Source organism: Epargyreus clarus, unplaced genomic scaffold (assembly GCF_041222505.1).
Source record: "Epargyreus clarus isolate Ecla_fem2 unplaced genomic scaffold, WU_Ecla_fem_2.2 ptg000010l, whole genome shotgun sequence".
NCBI lineage: Eukaryota > Metazoa > Arthropoda > Insecta > Lepidoptera > Hesperiidae > Epargyreus > Epargyreus clarus.
In genome coordinates, this window is record NW_027332218.1 from 11,992,622 (window position 1) to 12,013,515 (window position 20,894).

At 34.6% G+C, this 20,894-nt stretch overlaps 1 protein-coding gene across 1 annotated transcript in view; it reads right to left on the reverse strand.

Moving 5' to 3' along the window:
* Window positions 1–236: 236 nt before the first annotated feature.
* Window positions 237–20,894, reverse strand: part of Tk (tachykinin) — a 90,295-nt gene continuing 69,637 nt past the window's right edge. Inside the window, exons 2-3 of the mRNA XM_073076961.1 lie at window positions 1,090–1,827; window positions 237–468 (exon numbers count right to left, since the gene is read on the reverse strand). Of these exons, the coding sequence (XP_072933062.1) occupies window positions 437–468; window positions 1,090–1,816 (759 nt within the window). The 5' untranslated portion in view covers window positions 1,817–1,827 and the 3' untranslated portion in view covers window positions 237–436. The remainder of the gene's footprint in view (window positions 469–1,089; window positions 1,828–20,894) is intronic.

Below are 20,894 nucleotides of genomic sequence, written 5' to 3' on the forward strand. Positions count from 1 at the left end.
TATAGGTAGTTGGTTAGAATATTTGTAGGTGCTACGTAAAATATTCTACAGCTTTGTAACTTGTGTACCTATACCTATAGGTATTTACTTAGATCAGAAGAAGTTAAGGATTTTTATTATTATAGAAACAAATAATATATTTAATACTCAATATACCATTAATAAAATATACGTATTTAAATAATTATCTTCTTCGAAAAATAATATAAATCCATAATTATAACCTTTGCCAATTTCGGAAAATGTAATTAGTAACGCCCAGGTACAATACGTAAGAAAATACAGTTCAGAAAATACAGAAAATATTTTAAAATATGACTAGAAAGTTAACTAACGCTAGATTAAGCATCTTCCTATAAGTTGACAAGGGAGCGTCTTAAGTAGGATATGTTTGTAGTGTTGTAGAACTAAGTTGTAGGTGTCTCTGATCAATGCCTTAGTTAGGCACGTCCGCTTCACTGCTGAGATCTGTGGACAAAATATAAAAAAATAGTGAGTAAAAATATAGTAATCCATGTATTTTTATCAACGAAAGCCCAAAAGTTTTTCGTTACGTCATTACTCTGGGATTGCCTACAACGGAAAGACCGCACGGCCTCACTCAAATTAAAATTAAACTCAAATTAAAATATGTTTGAAAAAGAAAACAATTTAATTTCTTAATACTTATGCTTTGTCTTGAAAATGTCTTACTGGGAAAAAAATAAATACCAAATCATAAATACGACTTTAAATAATAGATACAAAGTAACAGGTTGTTTGTACTTCCACATAATGTATGAATGTTAATTAGAATTACTTATAATCTGGGTATCTTGTAATGATTTTGATAAATGTATTTAAATTTTTAATTTAATAGATTACATTGATCCATGTTTTTAGTGTGTCTCTCTCTACTGTATATGATTGTATCGACTCCTATTCTCGATTAGCATATAAAATTGAGTACAGGCTTTCTTGGCGGTAAAATACCCTAATATACTATGCATAATTATAAAGATCTATTCAATCCACAACATTTATGACCTTGTAACCCAAATTGCTAACATATTAATTACACGAACAAAATGTAGATGGCATTGAACTCACCGTCCGTCCACTTCTTGCCGCGCATCCCAAAGAATCCCATCTGACCCTTCCTTTTGGCCCACGGCGCATTGTGATCCAACAAAAACTTAATCTCCTGGGCGCCACTGTTCTTCAAATCCTTTTTGCCCCTCACGCCTATAAATTTCCCGCGGAAGGAAAGATCGTAGGGCCTTTTGTTCTGGATAGATTTCTTTCCCCGGACTCCATAGAACTGGCGCATATTCGCTGCACGTTTATCGATCTCATTCGAGATACGCTCGCTCGTGTTTTCATCAGTTTCACGATCTTCGTTGTTGCGTTGGACTTTCTGGAGATACTCTGCTAGGAGTTCGTTGAGGAGCGGGAACTCGGATTGGTTTTGGTTGAAATCATCAGCGGAGTACTCTATCTGGCCTATCAAGGACCCGCCCCTCTTCGGCACGTACTCGAAGCTGTCTGGGTAAAACAAATCTTCAGGGTAGTCTTTCTTTCCTCTCATTCCCATGAAGCCCATTGGCGCTCGTTTGTATCCAGTCTCTTGATCGTCTGGATCAAAGCTCTTCTTTCCTTTAACGCCGACAAAGAACTGAGGCTTCCGTTTGTAGAGCTCATTTTCTTGGGAATCAATATATTTCTTTCCCCGCATGCCTAGGAAGCCTTGCGGTCCTCGCTTCACCATCTCCTGAGCAGAGACCGAGTAGATCAGCTGCATGGTGATGAAAAGAACGCAGATCTTTGAAAAACTCATTGTAGACGGATCTGTAACAAAATAGATAACGAATTTGAGGTAATTTTCATAACTAAAGTAGGTAAAGGTTACGCGTAACACGTAGCTTAATTTAATCTCATGGACATCTTTTGAATTAGAATCTTATCCAAAGTCAGTTACAGACATTGAGGGTGTTATTATTTAGCAGTACCTATTAGGAGACAGTGCCTCCAGACTTAAACAAACAAAGATTCTACCACTATTGAAATTGTATAGAAGAAAATGTTTCTATTGACTTATCGAGCATACTTCCTAGAACATTATAAATTAGTTATCGTGTTTTCGGTACACGTATACCGCTCTCAAGAGCTTCATATTAATCTTGAAATAACAAATATCCAATTTCTAATAAACACGTAGTTTACGTTCTATAACCGTTGCAATAATTGAAGATATCACGTAGCATTTTTACGGTCAGCGGTAATAAAGCGGTAACTTTAAAATAAGTTAACAAACAGTCGTTAAGCGTAACGTGACCAATACGCACGTCAATGGATACCGGATTTATAATTTTAATTTAATATTAACTTAAACCGGCTTTACAATGGTGAGTATTCTGAGGAACTGTTCGATCTGGTGCCTACATCACCCTTGCTTCATCGCACCACTCTCTGAAGGATGAGGTTTGGTTTGCACGGTCATTTTAGCCGCGTAGGTACGTGCAAAATGTGGAATGAACTTCCTTCTGGGGTATTGGCTTAGGGCTATGACATTGGGCTCTTCAAGAGGGGTGTTAAAAGAGCTCTCCTTCAAAGCCGGAGATGCAAAGTGCGACTCCTATGGTGTTGCAAATGTCCACAGGCGACGGTGACTGCCTTCCAAACATAAAATTAAAAAAACCTTCCGCATGAGGCCGTCCAACGATTTTCTCTGGGGATAAAATTACTATCACTTTCTGTATTTTTTTTGCTTGAAAGCTCTTTATTACGTTAAAATAAATACCGTCATATATGTTGGGAGCGGATTTTCGCGAAGTAGTTATCCTAGCTTTTTAATATGGTTTCCGCAAAGTAACGCCTGATACTATTTACTTTAAAGTTCTTTCAACATAATATCCTGCTATCCTCCAGATTGACTCGGAGAGGCCTTTATAAGATCCTGATTTTATGTTTTTATATTATGGCACTGAAAGTACTTTTAAAATTTACGCAGTATTTTTTAGCAAACAGAATCTTTAAATGTGTCTACTTATTCATATCGATATTTAGTAGGTACTTTTTGTGGTAAAAGTTATTTTATGGGATTTTAAATTTACAAAATTACAAAGTACGAAAATTTAGAAATAGCTAACTACCTACAACAAAATACAAAACCATATCAAAAAATTTCCAACTGTATCCTGTCCGGTAAAGCGAAACGAGTTTTAAAGTTAAAACATGTTCAAACATTTTTTTCCCACTAACCGATTGGTGGAAAATCTGAACGTTTTAATCCCGCTAACGTACAAAGGGAACGAGTCTCGACAGCGTAAAGTTAGCACATCGCGTTTACCGCGTCCGCGGGTAGTTTATCTGTGTTTGCTAGTTTTTCCTCACTTTATGTACGTAGTATAAGTGCCTGTTTAAAGTATATACACTTTACATTGTAGCAAATGTAGCATTGTAGCAATACATTGTAGAAAGGCAAGCAAGGCCTACTTTATCTGATCTGCCTGCTAGTTTTTCCTCACTTTAGATACGTGGTAAGTACCTGTTTAATAAATATACACTTTACATAGATACATTGTTGCAAAACTAAGCAAGGCGTTCAAACTATCACTATCCCAATACTGGGCACGGGTCTACTGTCAGAAAGAGAAGCCAATTAAGTCAATTTAAAAATAACTACAAACAAAACAAAACCATAACCAAATATTTCCAATTGTACCCTGACCGGTTAAGCGAAACGAGTTTTAAAGTTAAAACATGTTCAAACAGCTTTTTCTGACTAGCTGAATAGTGGAAAATCTGAACGTTTTAAGCCCGGTAACAAAGGGAACGAGTCTCGACAGCGTAAAGTTAGCATATCGCGTTTACCGCGTCCACGGGTTGTTTATCTGTGTTTGCTAGTTGTTACTCACTTTATATACGTAGTATAAGTGCCTGTTTAAAGTATATACACTTTACACAGATACATTGTAGCGAAGGCAAACAAGGCCTACTTCATCTGAACTGTTTGCTATATTTTCCTCACTTTAGGTACGTAGTAAGTACCTGTTTAATAAATATACAATTGACATAGATGCATTGTTGTAGAACTAAGCAAGGTGTACCAATTATCACTGTCCTACTGCTGGGCATAGGTCTACTGTCAGAATGAAAAGGATTAGGTCATAGACCACCGCACTGGCCAAGTGCATACAGGTAAACATCGCATACCATTGAGAACTTTTATAAAGATCTCTCAAGTATACAGGGTTTCTCTCATTGTTTTCCTTCACTGTTAAAGGTAGAGATAAATAATTTGTAATACACAAACTTTGAATAACCATAGGTACGCGAATGGAGTTCAAACCTCGGATCCCTCAATGGATAGGCCGCGTTTTAACAACAAGTCTATTTACTCTTCATCATCAAGTTTACATAAATATAATGTTATAGAACTGTTCATATTGTGTACTTAGGTATCTACAATGTTATGTATTCCTTATAGATACCTATGTTTGACCTATAGAGTCAGCTTTCCGAAATTTAGTAATTATATCAATTTAATCCAGAATTTAGAGTTCTAGTGAGCCTTTATTAAATTATTAAATATAACAATAAAATCGTGATGTATAAATCTTTTCCCTCACTCGACGTGGAGCCGAATGCAATATTTCGCCGCAAGCACTTACTGAGCCTTAATGGAAAACTGAGGATTTCTATAAATAAGTGTAAGATAAAGCCTACAGGTTTATATAAACTCGTATGTTCATTTTAAATAGTTTTTCGCCACCATAAATCATAAAACTTCAGAAACGCTGAAAAATAACTCACGAAATCACTCTGCGACAAAGATAATTTTTTCCATAAAAGTCACTTACGACTATATTGTGGTTCTATGTTTTCATAAAAAATATAATAAACCGTTTATATTAAGTCATGGTAGCATAACGATATGCTTGAAGGTGGTAGAACCTATTGTGGTGTGACTCCGGCTGCACCACCGGCCACACCTATATCTGTCTAACAACAGCAGTGTTAGGCGCTGCTGTGTTCTGTTTTGAAGGGTGTGGTAAGGAAGACAGACTTTTCCGAGACGTTCCAGCTTAGTCCTCAGGGGTAGCGGCGTATCTGTGGCCGACCTCAGGTAGGAATATCTAATCCTATCTGGGGGTGATTATAGATGTCCATGGGCGGCATTAGCCATTTACCATCAGGTGGACTGCATGCATAATATATAAATATATGGTGTTTTATGCTATACCTAATTATATGGCTTAAGGAAAAACAACCTTAAATTACAAAATTGTAAGTTTCTCGCATAGACTGTTTTGATTAAACTACACTGAATATGTATCTAATGTTCAAGTTAAATCTTGCAAGTTAAATTTGACTCAGTTTTCCGAACATTCCCATATTATTATGACATGGAGTTGATCTGATGTTGGAGCTGAAAAATGCCATAGGAACTCTATAATAAGACAACGACATCGAGTTTGGGCTTCTTTTTTTTTCAACTATCTAATTGTCTTTATTTTACATTGCCTTTTAACAGTCGCAAACAATCAAGTAGGGCTCTATTCTATTTTAAATCACAATCACCTACCAACACTTACGTACAAAATACGTTTCTCACTCGAACGCGACGTGGAATCGAATGCAATATTTCGCCGAGCACTTAGCGTGGCTTAATGGAAGAGGCCACGAGTTTCGGTAAATAAATTTGCACCCACTGTAGATTGTAGTTCTATCCGACACTTGCGAACGTGGAGTCACTCATTTCTATACTCTATATATGAGTTTTTACGTTTTTACAAAAATTACTGTTTTTACAAAAAATACAGTTTTTGTAATTGCTTACGTATTTCACATTCATTTCCAATCAGTTCTGATACAGTACGCTTAGGGGCGCTGATCTATGGGCAAATACTTAACTAGTGAAAGTCCAGTAGAAAGTCCGAAATAAGTGGTCCATGCATACATTTGCAAAACCCATAACGTTACTACACAAATTCTACTTATTTACATAAAGGAAGTGGCAAACGAGCCTGCCCTAAATAGAATAGCTATTAATTAGTAAGTAAATAATTAATTAAGAGTAGCAGACGAGCACGCAGTCCACCTGATGGTAAGTGGCTACACAAATACAAAAACAGTCATTTTTATAAAATCGTAATAACTCATACTAGGGTGCTGGTGTCTATTCCAAATTCAAATCTTGAAATAAAAAATGATTCGATGTTCTTACTATAAGCACTTCTGAAGTTAGTACGTAGCTATGACTCTTTTTTGAAAGGCTACTTACCTATACCTATTACCTTTACCTATAACCAGTACGATTCGACCCTAAAGGTACCACTACCACTTCTATATCATTTATGTCCCACCACTGGGCACTTCCTACAAAAATGGTAGAAGCTACAACATTCTCCACCACAGTGTTCCTTTGGTAAAAATATCCACTTAACTTATTTATGTAAACTCGACTAAACATGCAAATATTAAAAATTCGGAACCCTTAAAGAATAATTATAAAGCCTACTTCTGTTTCCGCCGTCGTTTATTGAGTACCTAAGCATATGAGATAAGATTCCTAGAAAATGTCGTACATATTTAACTTATACATAGATAAGTATAGATATCTGACAGCCTTGTAATTGAAGGAAGCCATTAAATTGCTTAAACGCACCATGATTACATCATGACCATAATTACACCATGACCACCATTAAATGGCTGACAGAATTGTCAGCCATTTAATGGCGTGTAATTTACGCGGAACAATGCCGACATGCGCAGTTAAGTGGTGCAAAAACACGAAATCGAAGAAAAAGTGCGGAGAAATATCGTTTCATTCGTAAATGATCTAAAAACTATTTTTTTATATATATTTTGTCAAACACGAAAATAGATGACAGTGACAATTTCAATTGTCAAAACTGGTTACATTTTCTTGTTAGGAGTGAGTAATCTTTACGAATCTATGACCTTATACCCATATTTTACAAGAGCGTTAGTTAAGTAAAACTTAACAATTTCATCTCGACATTTCCTAAGCGTTTACTACCTTCTCATAAATTAACTACAAAGAAATGTGACTTAACATCTCTAGTTACCGTTTCATTGTAACGAAAGTTTAATGCGTTAATTAGTTAAACTTTAATACGAAGTCACTTCTTCTTCTTATTAAATATTTGAGAAGAATATCATATACGAGAACTTGCTTCAAATGAAAAGTAATTAGCAAAGGCTACTATTTGATGTTTGAGTAATTTTAAGTTGTTTAATTAGATAACTGACTTCAGTTAATGAAGTCTATACAAAATCTACAAAATTTTAACATCATATGACTATTTGATGTGTATTAGTAGACTACACATATCTTTAAAAAAAATTAAAGATATTTTAGGCACTCAGGTTCCTCGCGATGTTTTCCTTCAATGTTAAAGCAAGTAATAGTTGTTTTTTTTTATATATATAATGTAAGAGTAGCAGACGAGCATGCAGTCCACCTGATGGTAAGTGGCTACTGCCGCCCATGGACATCTGTAATCAACCCCAGATAAGATAAGATATTCCTACCTGAGGTCGGCCACAGATGCGCTGCTAACCCTGAGGACTAAGCTGGAACGCCTCGGAAAAGTCTGTCTCCCTTACCACACCAAGTGGTAAGTTAGTTTGTAATATGCACATAATTTTGAAAAATTAGAGTGTGGTTGGGATTCGTACCTTGGATATACATACCTACATGCGTTCGAAAAACCCTTAGCAATCAGGTAAAAAAAATTGCTATCGTAACTTTTATAAAATAAATTCCGGGACTATATATTATAAGTTTCTTTAAATAAAAATAAAAGTCGCCATCTCGTACAAATTCACATTCAACTCTTGTATATTTTTTTTAATTCAAAATTAAATAAATTATCACTTAATAATAACCCCCTATAAACCTCTAAAACCAATTGTAATCGTAGTTGACTGGAACCAAACCCACACTCTAAAAATATAAACACGTACACCGTACTACTGCGACGTTAAACACTTTTAAAATATCCCACTTTCTTATAAAATAAGCCCAGTGTGACGGTGATTAACATAATAAAAATGAGCCTGCATTTTTAAAGGAGTTATATTAACCACGTAAGGGTAATATTCCTAGGGAGATAATATAATATCCGAGGAGTAATAAAGATATGACATATTTATAACCGGGGAAGCTGAACTAAATTACATAATTAACTTAAATAATTAACTTTGCAGCAATATTGCATGCATCTTGACGACCACATCCACTTGTATAGTGGGTAGAGACTATCTCTACAAAATATTAAATTCGTTACTATGAGGTTTACTTTTATTATACTAAAACTCGTTTTAATAATCTTGTACTGCGCTGGTAGAGCTAGTTACTTTAAAATTTAAAGTTCTTACAATTTTGGTGAATTTTTAAAGTGGCGACACTTCCGATTTAATAACACGTGGTCATTCTATCGTGGAATAGGAAATGTTTCTAGATAGAATAACTGTCTGTCTACTGAGTATATGCTTGTTTGTTTGTAATTTTAAACAGATACACGCCTACATGGTCTGATATCATGGTGTGTTAAGAAAAAATATACTTACACAATGTATCTATTTAGATTATTTATAATATAGCTGTGGCATGACGCCCATGGACAACCCCAGATAAGATTAGATTCGTATATGAGGTGGACCACAGGTGCACTACCTACTATCCCTGAGGACTACTACTAATCTCGGATGCCTTGAAAAAATATGCCTCCCTTACCACACCTTTTAAACTGCAGCGCTTAACACTGTTGTTATTAGGCAGAAATAAAGTGTATTATCACCATCAGTCTCAGTTGTAACAAGTAGCAACGAACTTATGACAGACTACAGGTATGATTCCAATTCTATTCAAAGTTGAATAGACATTTCCATGGATAGCGGTAAACTTCACAAAAGTTTCATACATTCGTTATCTCATTTCCATAAAATATACAAAAAGACTAGCATTTATATTAGTAAACTGCTATATCGCTGGTGTTTTGTTGAGGTCAGGGTATATTTCCCTTGCGAAATGCAAGTTTGCAGTCCGAGTGTTCATTATGTTTTCTGAATGATAAACATACTCTATTTGAGAGCTTCGTTATACTAAATTAATAATTATCACTTGCACATAGTTCCAGATTAATCGCTCCGTTAACGCCACGGGAGCAAGTGGCACTTATTTTTTGAGTAGGTACTTAACGAAAATTTGGATGTGGGAAGTTTAAAATCATAAAAACTTTTGGTTTGTAATTTACTATTTTCTTATTGACCATAAACAGAGAAGGATACAAAACATTATTATAAATTACAATAAAATATAGTAAAACTTATTAGTAGCAAAATTTATTAAAAATATGGTAGGAGAGAATATAGAGAGATAGAGATTCCGATGCGATAAATTTTCCAGCCTCAAAGATATATTTACGCAAGTGTCAACGTCACCATTTTGTTTATTTTTTTCTGTACCGTATATTTTTTTCGCCAATTACATGCTGCTATCGAAAAAAAGGACGCCAATTAAACATCTCTCGCCCTCTGAACCGTGTCATTCTTTGAACGCTTTGAACACGAAATAATGATCAAAACTCAAAAGACACGTGCGTTGAGTGGCCTGTTAGTAGAAAAATACAGAGTTCATACAAGGTGTTGTAACGCACCGGAACTTATTAACTTTGTGTCTTTTTTTCGTTCCGGAAAATGTCTACAAATAAATATTGATAGAATAAGGTCTTAGTAACGTTATAAATTTCGAGTTCGTAACATTATTCATATACTTATTTTTTTTTCATATGACAGCGGTGTAATAAACATATTCTAAGTGTGTGGCAGAGCCTCAGGGGTTGTTCAACAGAGGTTGCAATTAGAAAATTGCAGGGCGTAACATTCCATAGGTATTTAACATTCCATAACATTCCATTCCATAGACACACATTTTTTTTTTTTTTATAATATAGGAGTAACAGACGAGCTTGCAGTCCACCTGATGGTAAGTGGCTCTTGCCGCCCATGGACATCTGTTATCAACCCCAGATAGGATAGATATTCCTACCTGAGGTCGTTCACAGATGCGCCGCTACCCCTGAGGACTAAGCTGGAACGCTTCGCAAAAGTATGTCTCCCTTACCACACCCTTCGAAACGGAACACAGCAGCGCGTAACACTGCTGTTATTAGGCAGAAATAGGTGTGGCGGTGGTGCCACCGGAGTCGAACCACGAAGGGTTCTACCACCTTCAAATTTGATGGACTGCAAGTTCATTTTCTAGTTCAACTTAAAGAAACAAAACAAAAATAGTATATTTGTAGTACAACTCGTAGAAAGCTTTTCAAATTTGATGAAAAGTCCCTAGATATTTCGAGTACGATACTACGAGTATAACCAATCTACAGAACTATATAGTCGTTCTTCTCGCACTAGGCTTTTATTTCGATAAAATTTCCTTTGTCTATAATGATTTATGGTATTAACTCCATTCACTTACAATTTAGTCACGTAAAAACAATAAAATGAAACATTGGAGTATATTTAAGTCTTCGTTCGTGTAATTTGATTCTATCTAACCGAGATATGCGCCCCTCGCTTACAAAATGGAGGCATTATTGTAGTATTAGTCAAGTCCCACTATCCTGACCTTGTTCAATTAAAGAGTTCACTTTAAACTTCTAAAGCCTGTAGCGTCCTTTGCGATTTAACTATAATGGCAACACTGTTATATATCCTTGTGCCGTATACCAGCAGTGTTAGCCTAGCAGTGATAGCCTAGTGGTTAAGAAACGCGGCCTCTTGATCAAGGGGTCCGAGGTTCAAATCCCATGCACGCACCTCTGATTTTTCAAAATTATATGCGTATTAGAAGTTAATTATCACTTGCTTAAAACGGTGAAGGAAAAGATCGGGAGGTAACCTACATAACGTGGCCTAATCCTTCTCATTCTGAGAGGAAGTCCGTGCCCACCAGTGGGACAGAAATGGGTTGATGATGAGGAACAGCGATGTTGATCTGTTGTGTTTTGTATTTATGAGGCGTGGAAAGGGAGAACTTACCATAAGTTCCATGAATTGAAACAGTAGGTTATAATCAAGTTTCAATAACGTACTAACCTACTCGAAACTATACCTCTGAAGAGGGTAAAGTAAATAGCGTTAGTACTTATTTTTGGAGCATTTCACATAAATGTGACATTATTCCTAGTTTATATGTTAATATAAAAACATATGAAGATATAAACTAGGCAAACATACGCATAGTATCATTATTGTCCAAAGAAAACTATAGGATGTTTCTCGAAATAAGATGTCCTGAAATAAGAGGCCTGTTATTGTTTCATATTTGTGCGATCGTAAATACAAAGCAGGGTAATTTGAGAATTTCTTATAAGAACTAAGACAGTAGAATTAGACATAAAAATCTACTTTATTTCAAGTGTAGCAAATATTTGCTTTATATAAGATTTTATCAAATCTCATTCATATAATATTGTTTAATATTCATATAATTTGTTTTAAAGGTGGTAGAACCCTTTGTGGTTCAACTCCGGCGGCACCACCGCCACACCTACTTCTACCTAATAACCGCAGTGTTAGGCGCTGCTGTGTTCTGGTTTGAAGGGTGTGGTAAGGGAGACAGACTTTTCCGAGGCGTTCCAGCTTAGTCCTCAGGGGTAGCGGCGCATCTGTGGCCGACCTCAGGTAGGAATATCTAATCCTATCTGGGGTTGATTACAGATGTCCATGGGCGGCAGTAGCCACATCAGGTGGACTGCATGCTCGTCTGCTATTCTTATATTATAAAAGAAAAAAAAATGTAGTAATACACGCACATGCTGCCCATCATCAGATGGTTATTAGTGGTGGAACTCTGTAGAGGCACAACTGCAAAAGTACCATCGCCACACCTATTTCTGCAGTGTTAAGCGATACTGTGTTCCGTTTTGAAGGGTATGTGGTAAGTGAGACATACTTATCCGCGTTACTTACTTCTCTGGGGTAGTGACACATCTGTGGCCAACCTCAGATAAGAATCTAATCTTATTTTGGATAAATGACAGATATTCATGGACGGCATTAGACACAATTAGATGGACTATATATTATGGTTTGTTACTTCAATTACTAAAAATATGCAGGCAGCCTCAGATGTTCTGCACGCAGCCACACGCAGCTTGCTCTCGTTAGCCGCTACGTGCGTAGATTCGAATATACACGACCTCTGTCACATATGTCATAGGACAAAATATCCTTCACGATCTTTGTACACGACGAGAGCCTTTTACAAATTTTTTTTTTAATTTCTAGCTGATATTATTGTAGCTTACTTTTATAGTTTTATCCAAGCGCCATTCTAATACAATAATGATATTCCTCTACTGTATGTATTTATAATTCTAGACGCACAGTCAGTGCGTTGACCAAATTCGAGCCTTCTAGCAGTTCCAACCGAACGCACTAGCCTGTGTATATTACACCAAATGATACACCGTTTTTCCACTATCATAACTATGTTATCTTTCCACTGAAATGTATAAATAAGATCTAGTTACATATAACATATGTTTAATGTGGTGCAGTTAAGTAGGTACTAAGGCCTTTTATGGTTTAACTACCTAGGCACCACAACTACATGTACTAATAAAATATTAGGTGTTGTATTCTAAGTTAAAGGTATGCTACTCTTACATGATTCATTCGAACTTGATTCTCAAAGATAACAACACACGCCGATCTCATTTAAATGTTTAACCCTATTTGAGACTGAATAAAGATAATATAGGAATTATAAAGTACATTACATACGTAGTAACTATTTATTAATCTGTTATTATATGCCTTGTTAGATTGTTAGAACTAAACGCATAATTCGTGTCACACACTTGATCCTCAATATTAACACATACATATATGACCGACTTTGGCTAAGATTCCCATTCCATTAATTTCTATTTGATATTATTTGATATCTTGAAGGTGGTAGAACCCTTTGTCGTTCGACCTATTTCTGCTTTATAACAGCAGTGTTAAGCGCTACTGTGTTCTGGTTTGAAGGGTGTGGTAAGGGAGACATACTTTTCCGAGGCGTTCCACCTTAGTCCTCAGGGGCGCATCTGTGACCGACCTCCGGTACGAAAATCTAATCCTATCTGGAGTTGATAACAGATGTCCATGGGCGGCAGTAGCTACTTAATAAAAAAAGAAAATAAATACAACATATTAATCGATAAACCGTATCGGACACTAAAAACATTCACCAATTAGTTGGTTATTGCTCAATATCTATATAAACCACATTGAAACAGCGTGGCCCAATATGTGCCACGTTTTCCCTTACATGACGAGGAGGCTTAGCACAACATTAATAGGTTGCAGACAACCCGAAAGCTTTTATCTCTGACGTATGACAAAGCTCATTAGCAACACTCTGTCTCCCTCTAACACATCGACAAAAGCGTCTGTCTCACTCGCACCAGTATTTTTGTACTGTAATTATTTTTCAGTTGTCACGGACATGTCGCTAAGTTTGTGTTAACTTTAACCTTGACCTTTACTAAAACAGTTGTTACTGCATTCTTGTAACCCCTATGGACGTTTCAAACATTTAGGTAATCTAAGATACTTTTTGGTTTTAGAAATATCGCAATAATATCTCAAGAAAAGGAGTTTTAGTTTTTACACAAATATTCTGAAGACCCTTATGATGTAGTAGTTCAAATCTATCTTAACTTTATAGAGCTACAAATTCAATCCTTAACTTACTAGTACTTACCTTCATGTGATATTTTAACACAGATAGAAAATCTTTGAATGAAACTGTAAATAATTAATTAGGTTTTCGACTCTCCCCCACACTATGCTTTTTCCTGTGTCATTGTTGCACTGGAAACCAGACAGACTCAGAACAGAAATTATTATTCATTATTTAGATATCTGTCCGACCATGGGTCGAACCAGGAACCCAGTCCAGGTTAAACGAGTATGCTGGCCGATTCTCTACACTAGTCGTTAAAATGTCTGTAATGAAGGTGGTAGAACCATTTGTGGTTCGACTCCAGCGGCACCACCGCCACACCTATTTTATAACAGCAGTGTTAAGCACTGCTGTGTTCTGTTTTGAAGGGTGTGGTAAGGGAGACATAATTTTCCGAGGCGTTCCAGCTTAGTCCTCAGGAGTAGCGGCGCATCTGTGGCTGACCTCAGGTAGGAATATCTAATCCTATCTGGGGTTGATTACAGATGTCCATGGGCGGCATTAGCCACTTACCATCAGGTGGACTGCATGCTCGTCTGCTACTACTATATTATAAAAAATAAATAAATAAATTTACATTCAATACAACATACCATTCATAAATTAGGGGTAGAAGTGATTTTAAGAATAAAATTTAATTTTATTTTACGGATCAACTACACTTTTTTAATAAACATTTATTCAAGCAAAAAGACAAAGTTTAATGAGCAGTTCCAAACATACTTTTATCTGGAATTTACAAGGATAAGTGGGAACGGCTATCGGTCCCACACAAAGCCATGTCTGTGAGTATCTTTCTAAGATCCTCATTGAAACTTTTCAGTGCGATTCTGAATTGGAATAAGCTTTATTTAAACAGTATTCTTCGGATGAACTCTAAGACGAAGGACCAAGTTTAAATACAGATATTTTTGTATATACTTAATTGTAGAAAATGTTTGAAAAATATTAGAGAAATGCTTACTGCTGCCTAAGGGTAAAACCAGCCTTTTAAGATCCTTTCTTGGGGCCTACAACTTTTAGTTTGGAACAGGAATTGAACCCGGGACCAACGTTCTACTAATTGTAACGATAATTTTCCTACAGAATAAAATATCTTCTGTAATGATGGTGTAGTGATGTCCATACCAGACTGATATGCAGAAAGCTTCAAGTTCAATCCCTGGCTCATCAGACGATTAAGTTACTCCTAATAATGTTTTCTGTTTGGGTTTTAATATTAGTCTACATATCCACACTACGAGTATATGGGTAACTTAGTAAGAAAATTGAACAAACATTTTGCACGACTCATGGTGCGAAGCATCAGAGAGTGCTTTACGATCGAAAAATTTTTTTCGCTTCATTTTGGCGGCTATTTTTATTATTATAGCCTTGATAGTTCACGGAATCAAGATATTTTGCATACTATTGTCGAGATAATTTAATGGAGATTAATTCCATACTTTTTAAAAATTGATTTACTGCAATAGAATTGGAAAAAAACACCAAAATAGGTCAAAAAAATTTCCTGTCCGTCATGTGTGAAACCTGAAAACACTGTAACTTGTGAAAAAATCCATCATTTGAGTTAATTTTTTTTTTAAATTCTAATCGACGATTGTAGGTCACTGAATGCGAATGATTAATTAATTCAGTGTCGTTTAATTGCAATTAATAAAAAACGAAAACTACAAGACTGTATATCTATAGATATTATGTACATTTATTCCACCAGGGGCGCTTGTGCAGTACCTTCTTCCTACTACAGCTGCTTTTGCGGCAATTAATTTTGAACGACTTAAGTTTTTTTTTTATATATTTCATAATTAAATGAGCATTATGAGTCGTGCACTTTTGGATTTTCCAAACTTTTTTTTGTATGTCATTATACATATAAGGCGATTCTACGTATGACAAAATTATTATTTTGGCAATGCTATCAAGGAAATGTCACTAAATCTCTGGATTTACATCCAAGGACATTAATTAGCCGTATCACTATCCAGTGCCCATATCTATAGTAATAAAGTATTGTTTGTTTGACTAATTCAAATATGTCACTCATACAATCAACAGCAAAATTTCCTTATAAATTGAACAATATAACATTTCTATTACAAAAAATATATACATTTCTATAATATTTTGTTTCTTAATGTAACAGATAAAATATAAAAGAAAGTGGAATGAGAGTACTACTTGTTCTAAATACGAATTATCTTTCAGCAGACCCGAATGAATCGCGACGCAAAGAAAAACTTCTTTTAATAAAATAGATATAAATTTAAGCTGATATTATTGTTTCTTTTGTTTTATTGAAGTTATACTTTTTTGGGGCGTTTGGGAAAAATGATGAAATTAATTTTACAAAACCGACAGATAAAAAATGAGAAAATCGTGACCATAAAGTTGACTAGTAAATATTGCAAACTTGGAAAGATATTTTACAGATATTGTACAGTGTCATATGTATGTATGTTTCAGTTTTCTTCTTACGTAATTACATACTATATTTATACATATATGCAGTATTTTTTAATTTTTAAATAAAACTTTTTTGTACACATAAAACACACATTCATTTTTAAAATAGATATATTTTTACCGGGCATTTACTATTTTATCTTACTATATATACATTTAAAATTTAATAAAATGTGAAAAATGTGTAAAATCTTTTCGCAGTTTTAACTTGCTAGACATTTGTAAGTAAAACAGTTTGTGACATAAAATAAAGAATTTTTAAATGTCATGTTCTTCATAAAACGGAATTTTATATTTTCCCTACTTCCCGTTCTTTGCTTCTATTGTTGGAAAACTCCTTAACATTTTGTTATGTTTCTTACTGCTAGGTGTTTATTTTTACTTTTCTTAAATAATATCACTTTAAAATGTGCTGTTTAAATTGTTGTGGATTTATTTTTACATGCAGATTATATATAGAACTATGTATGCTTTTTTAATTTCATCTTTGTAAAAGATTTATATGCTACGATATAAGTACTTTTTGAATTTGAATTTTTTTATTTGTGCAGTACAAAAAATAATACTAATATTATTTAAAATCAAAATATCTTAAGAGATTCTTCATAATCACATATTGTCGATGTATGTAATATTTTTATTTTAAATACGGTACATTTTCATAAATTATGTACTAAATAGGTACTTACCTACTTTATAGGTACCTAGGTAGGGCGTAGGCATTGTAGAATGGTCACCCATTTTACTCTAACCTGACTAACTACTAGACAAAAAAAAACAAAAAATGTAAAATAAAAATATATGTAAGATTAGATTTGTCTACATAACTGTACATGAATACATGATAACATTATTTAGGCAAGGGATATCAATACTGTCACTACGCCTTTTAGTTGGATTAAGCTTTTACGATAGTTTGCTATGAACTTTATTGTATAGGATAAAAATAACTATACTATATATATTTTTTTATTTTCTCCATGACAGATCGACGCCAATGTAATTTTGTGTTGTTTACGTTAAAATATCACACACATAATACTGTACTTCATAGACAGGTAGTGATGTGCTACACATAATGATTATTTACTATAGGAGCTATAACGATAAACGTAACACGATAACAGCCCCTTTATTTATTCACAAAATGTAAGAAACTAAACTACTGCCGGATATTTTTGTACAAATTTATTAACTATAATAGTATAATATATATACTTATAATACTATATTTCATTACAAGATGTTACATAAAATTTTGGAAGCTTAGTATTATGTCTTATTTTTCTTACGGCGTAAGTTTTGTCGTATTTGTCTTTGTTCAAATTTACGTATTAAATTTTACCAAGTAACACTGTGGTAGCGTTAGCCGGATATCAGTACTGTTAAACACACTAAACACACTGTGTTCTGAATTGACGGGTGTTGAGTGAAATTTATACGAAGTTTAGTCGAGCCATTACTGTCCCACTGCTGGGCAGGGCTCTCTTAGGACGACAAGTATTAGGCCATAATCACTGCGCTGGCCAAGAGCACACCTTTGAGATTTTTTTGAAAACCTCTCAGGTACCTATGCACATTTCTTCACGAATTTTTCTTTTACAGTTAAAGCAAGTGATAATTAATTTCTTGTACACACCTATCTGTATACAAAGCGTTCAAACTTAACTTTTAGGAGCGTGTATGTAATAGGTACATCTGTAGTAACCGTCTATTTTTATTTAAAATAAGATTCCAACATTCCCCGTGTCGAGGTTTCCATGAACACACATAGACAAATATCAGACCTCACCCTAAACCAGAAACATAAATAACTAAGACAACACTAACACTTAAACATCTGTCTCTCCAGACATCGAACCCAGGACCCTCCGTGTCAACCGCTGTGACCGCGCCGCTACGGGTATTTTTGTGGAACATTTCGACCTTTAGCAACCCATGCGATATCAGTTAATAACCCTGTTGCTATTAAGTTATCTTATCACCACATTAACAGGTTACATCGGTCACGTCACGGCTTTGACAAGACAATAGCTTTCAACCAAAATGTGTTTACTATGTGTGTAATGTGTGTAATGATAAGTGCTAACTGATGTAAATATGTTTGGTATCGAGAATATTTAGATTAAAGCCATAGTCTAGAGTCTAGGGAATATAATCTAGATGTATATAGTAGTAAAAGTTAGTAATCTCTTACCCACAGGTCGACTACATGCTCGTTTCGTACTCTTAAATTGTAAAAAAAATATATATGAGCGATTCAAATCTGACTGTATTCGTGACACAAAAAAGTTAAACCACTATATAACTACATTAATTATAATATTGTCATCGAATTAAGGAATACTTGCAAAATTTAGTTCAATCGGTTATTGGGATGAGGGTCAAAGAAAACATAGAAAATTCAAGTTAAATAAAAACTTTTAAAAGTCCAAAACATTAAAAGTCGAAACAAAATGTATGATTCTTTATATACATTGGGTCGTTAATATAACTAAATGTAAAATAGAAATATAGATTCACAAAATGGGCACATAAAAGGTATAGTAAGAACTTGCAACATCGTCCTATAAAAACACCCGACTATGATTTTATATTTTGCTTTGATTTTAACTTGTAGGATGGCCGCATGCTTCAATAAAGGTAAAATCAGACTATGTTATTTCAAATTGAGTGTATTGTTTTATCCATTTCAACATTTATCATAGTACAATAACTTTAATATTCCGTAAAAAAAACCAAGTCAGTTTATCAAATCAAACATTTTAACAAAACACATTTTTAGCCCATCTTTATTGTCCATTATATTTTTCATATCAATAAAATCATATGAGTACATATTATGAGTACAGTTAATACATCATTTATATGAGTATAAGTCATTTATAATGAACAAGTGTACTATTAGTTTATTAATAAGATTATAACATTATACTTAAACATCCTCCAAACATTTTAATAAAAGCAAAAGTCGCCAAATATATCAAGATGCGTGTCAGAAATTTCGTCTTTTTACCGCAATTTGAATAACAATGCAAACCTTCGTCATTTTGACGCGTCTCAATCCACAATAATTACGCTATCAGCTCGCCCCGGGGCGTTTCTCGCTCCCTTGGGTGTTTTTCTTCGATATCACAAAGGGTTTATAGCCAATCATATGTTAATCTGTCCCATATGCACGTGAACGCGTTATCATTTGCATAATTCCCTCGTTCCACAAATTACGGGATAAGATCGAAGCGGCTTCGATTTGTCTTCCAATGTATTTTTAGGTTGCAAGATTTTTTTGGTGATTGGAATAACAAACAGACCTACTAAGTCATTGTATTTCTCTATAAGTAATCTATGCTGTCAACTGCAACCTATTTCCAACACGTAGATTTTGATTGAGGTGTATTACAGAATCGCAAAAAGGAAATCATAAACCATATATAAACTTTTTAATGCTGCAAACCTTAAAGATATCTTTATACATATTGCTTACTTTGTAAGCCTTCTTTAAATTTTAAGTGTTAATAAATCGTAATTCACAGTATGTGAGAGCCTAGGATCAGCTTTTCGAAAGCTGGGTGCTATGATCAAAAGGTCACCCCGTATACATTTGAGCGCCGATTGCAGCTAAATAATAAGGTTTGATGCTGCAACAGAACGCGAAAAGCTATGTAACATAATGAATACGCTGAAAGGCGCGTTTTTTTATAATCGCAATCGAACGCAGAAAATGTGATTTAACATTTTCTAAAATATGCTAAAAAATTCTAAAGCCCATGCTAAAAAATTCTAGTTTGGTAGGGCCGTGAGGCAACCCTATCCAAAACTTAGTAGACCTACGGGTGCATGCTGTCAAAATGATTTACTTAACAGCAGCCAATAAACAAACCATTAAGTACAAAATATATTTAATGTCAATATCAAAATTTTAAGCACGTAGACCACAAAAATCGGCGCAAAAGTCAACCCTTTATTATTAGGTGGCCCTGATTAGTAGGGTTAAACAGGGCCCACAATAATTAGATATATAACAGTGTGCGTGGTCAAATTAACGTCACACCCTACTCCTTTATTAAATTTCTTTCGCTATATTACAATTAAGGGATTAATGTATACGGTACAATAAAACAATATTTTCTTTGTGTTTTTACTTTCGTGGGAGGGAGGTTATTTCATTATAACTCAGCCCTCTGTCTACCCGTCATGCATATTTATTTATGAATTTATTCGTTTTTCATTTTTACGAAAGATATCTAAATATTTTTAGGGTAGAGCGTAGCTTATATTACTAACTGTATTATTTACGGCTGTACTCGTTTTAAATCGCATCATTTCAATTTATAAATATTATATTCTTGAGTATTATAATAAATACCTACCTTCAATAAATACTCTTCTTATTCTTCCATATATTTAAAAAATGTTAATTTCGTTGTCAACTCATTACTGAGCGCAAGTCCCCTCTCGAAGTAAAAGGGGCTTAGGCTATAGTCCACAGAGCTGGCCAAAGGTGTATCTGTAGGCTTTACGCACCCTTGAGAACTTTTAACAAAAACTCGACGTTTAAGCAAATGACACTTAATTTCTAAAACGCACGTAGCTTTGATACACCGTAGCTTTGATTCACTGGGCTTGAACCTCGGACCTACCGATTGAGATGCCGAGTTTTAACTATTAAGCC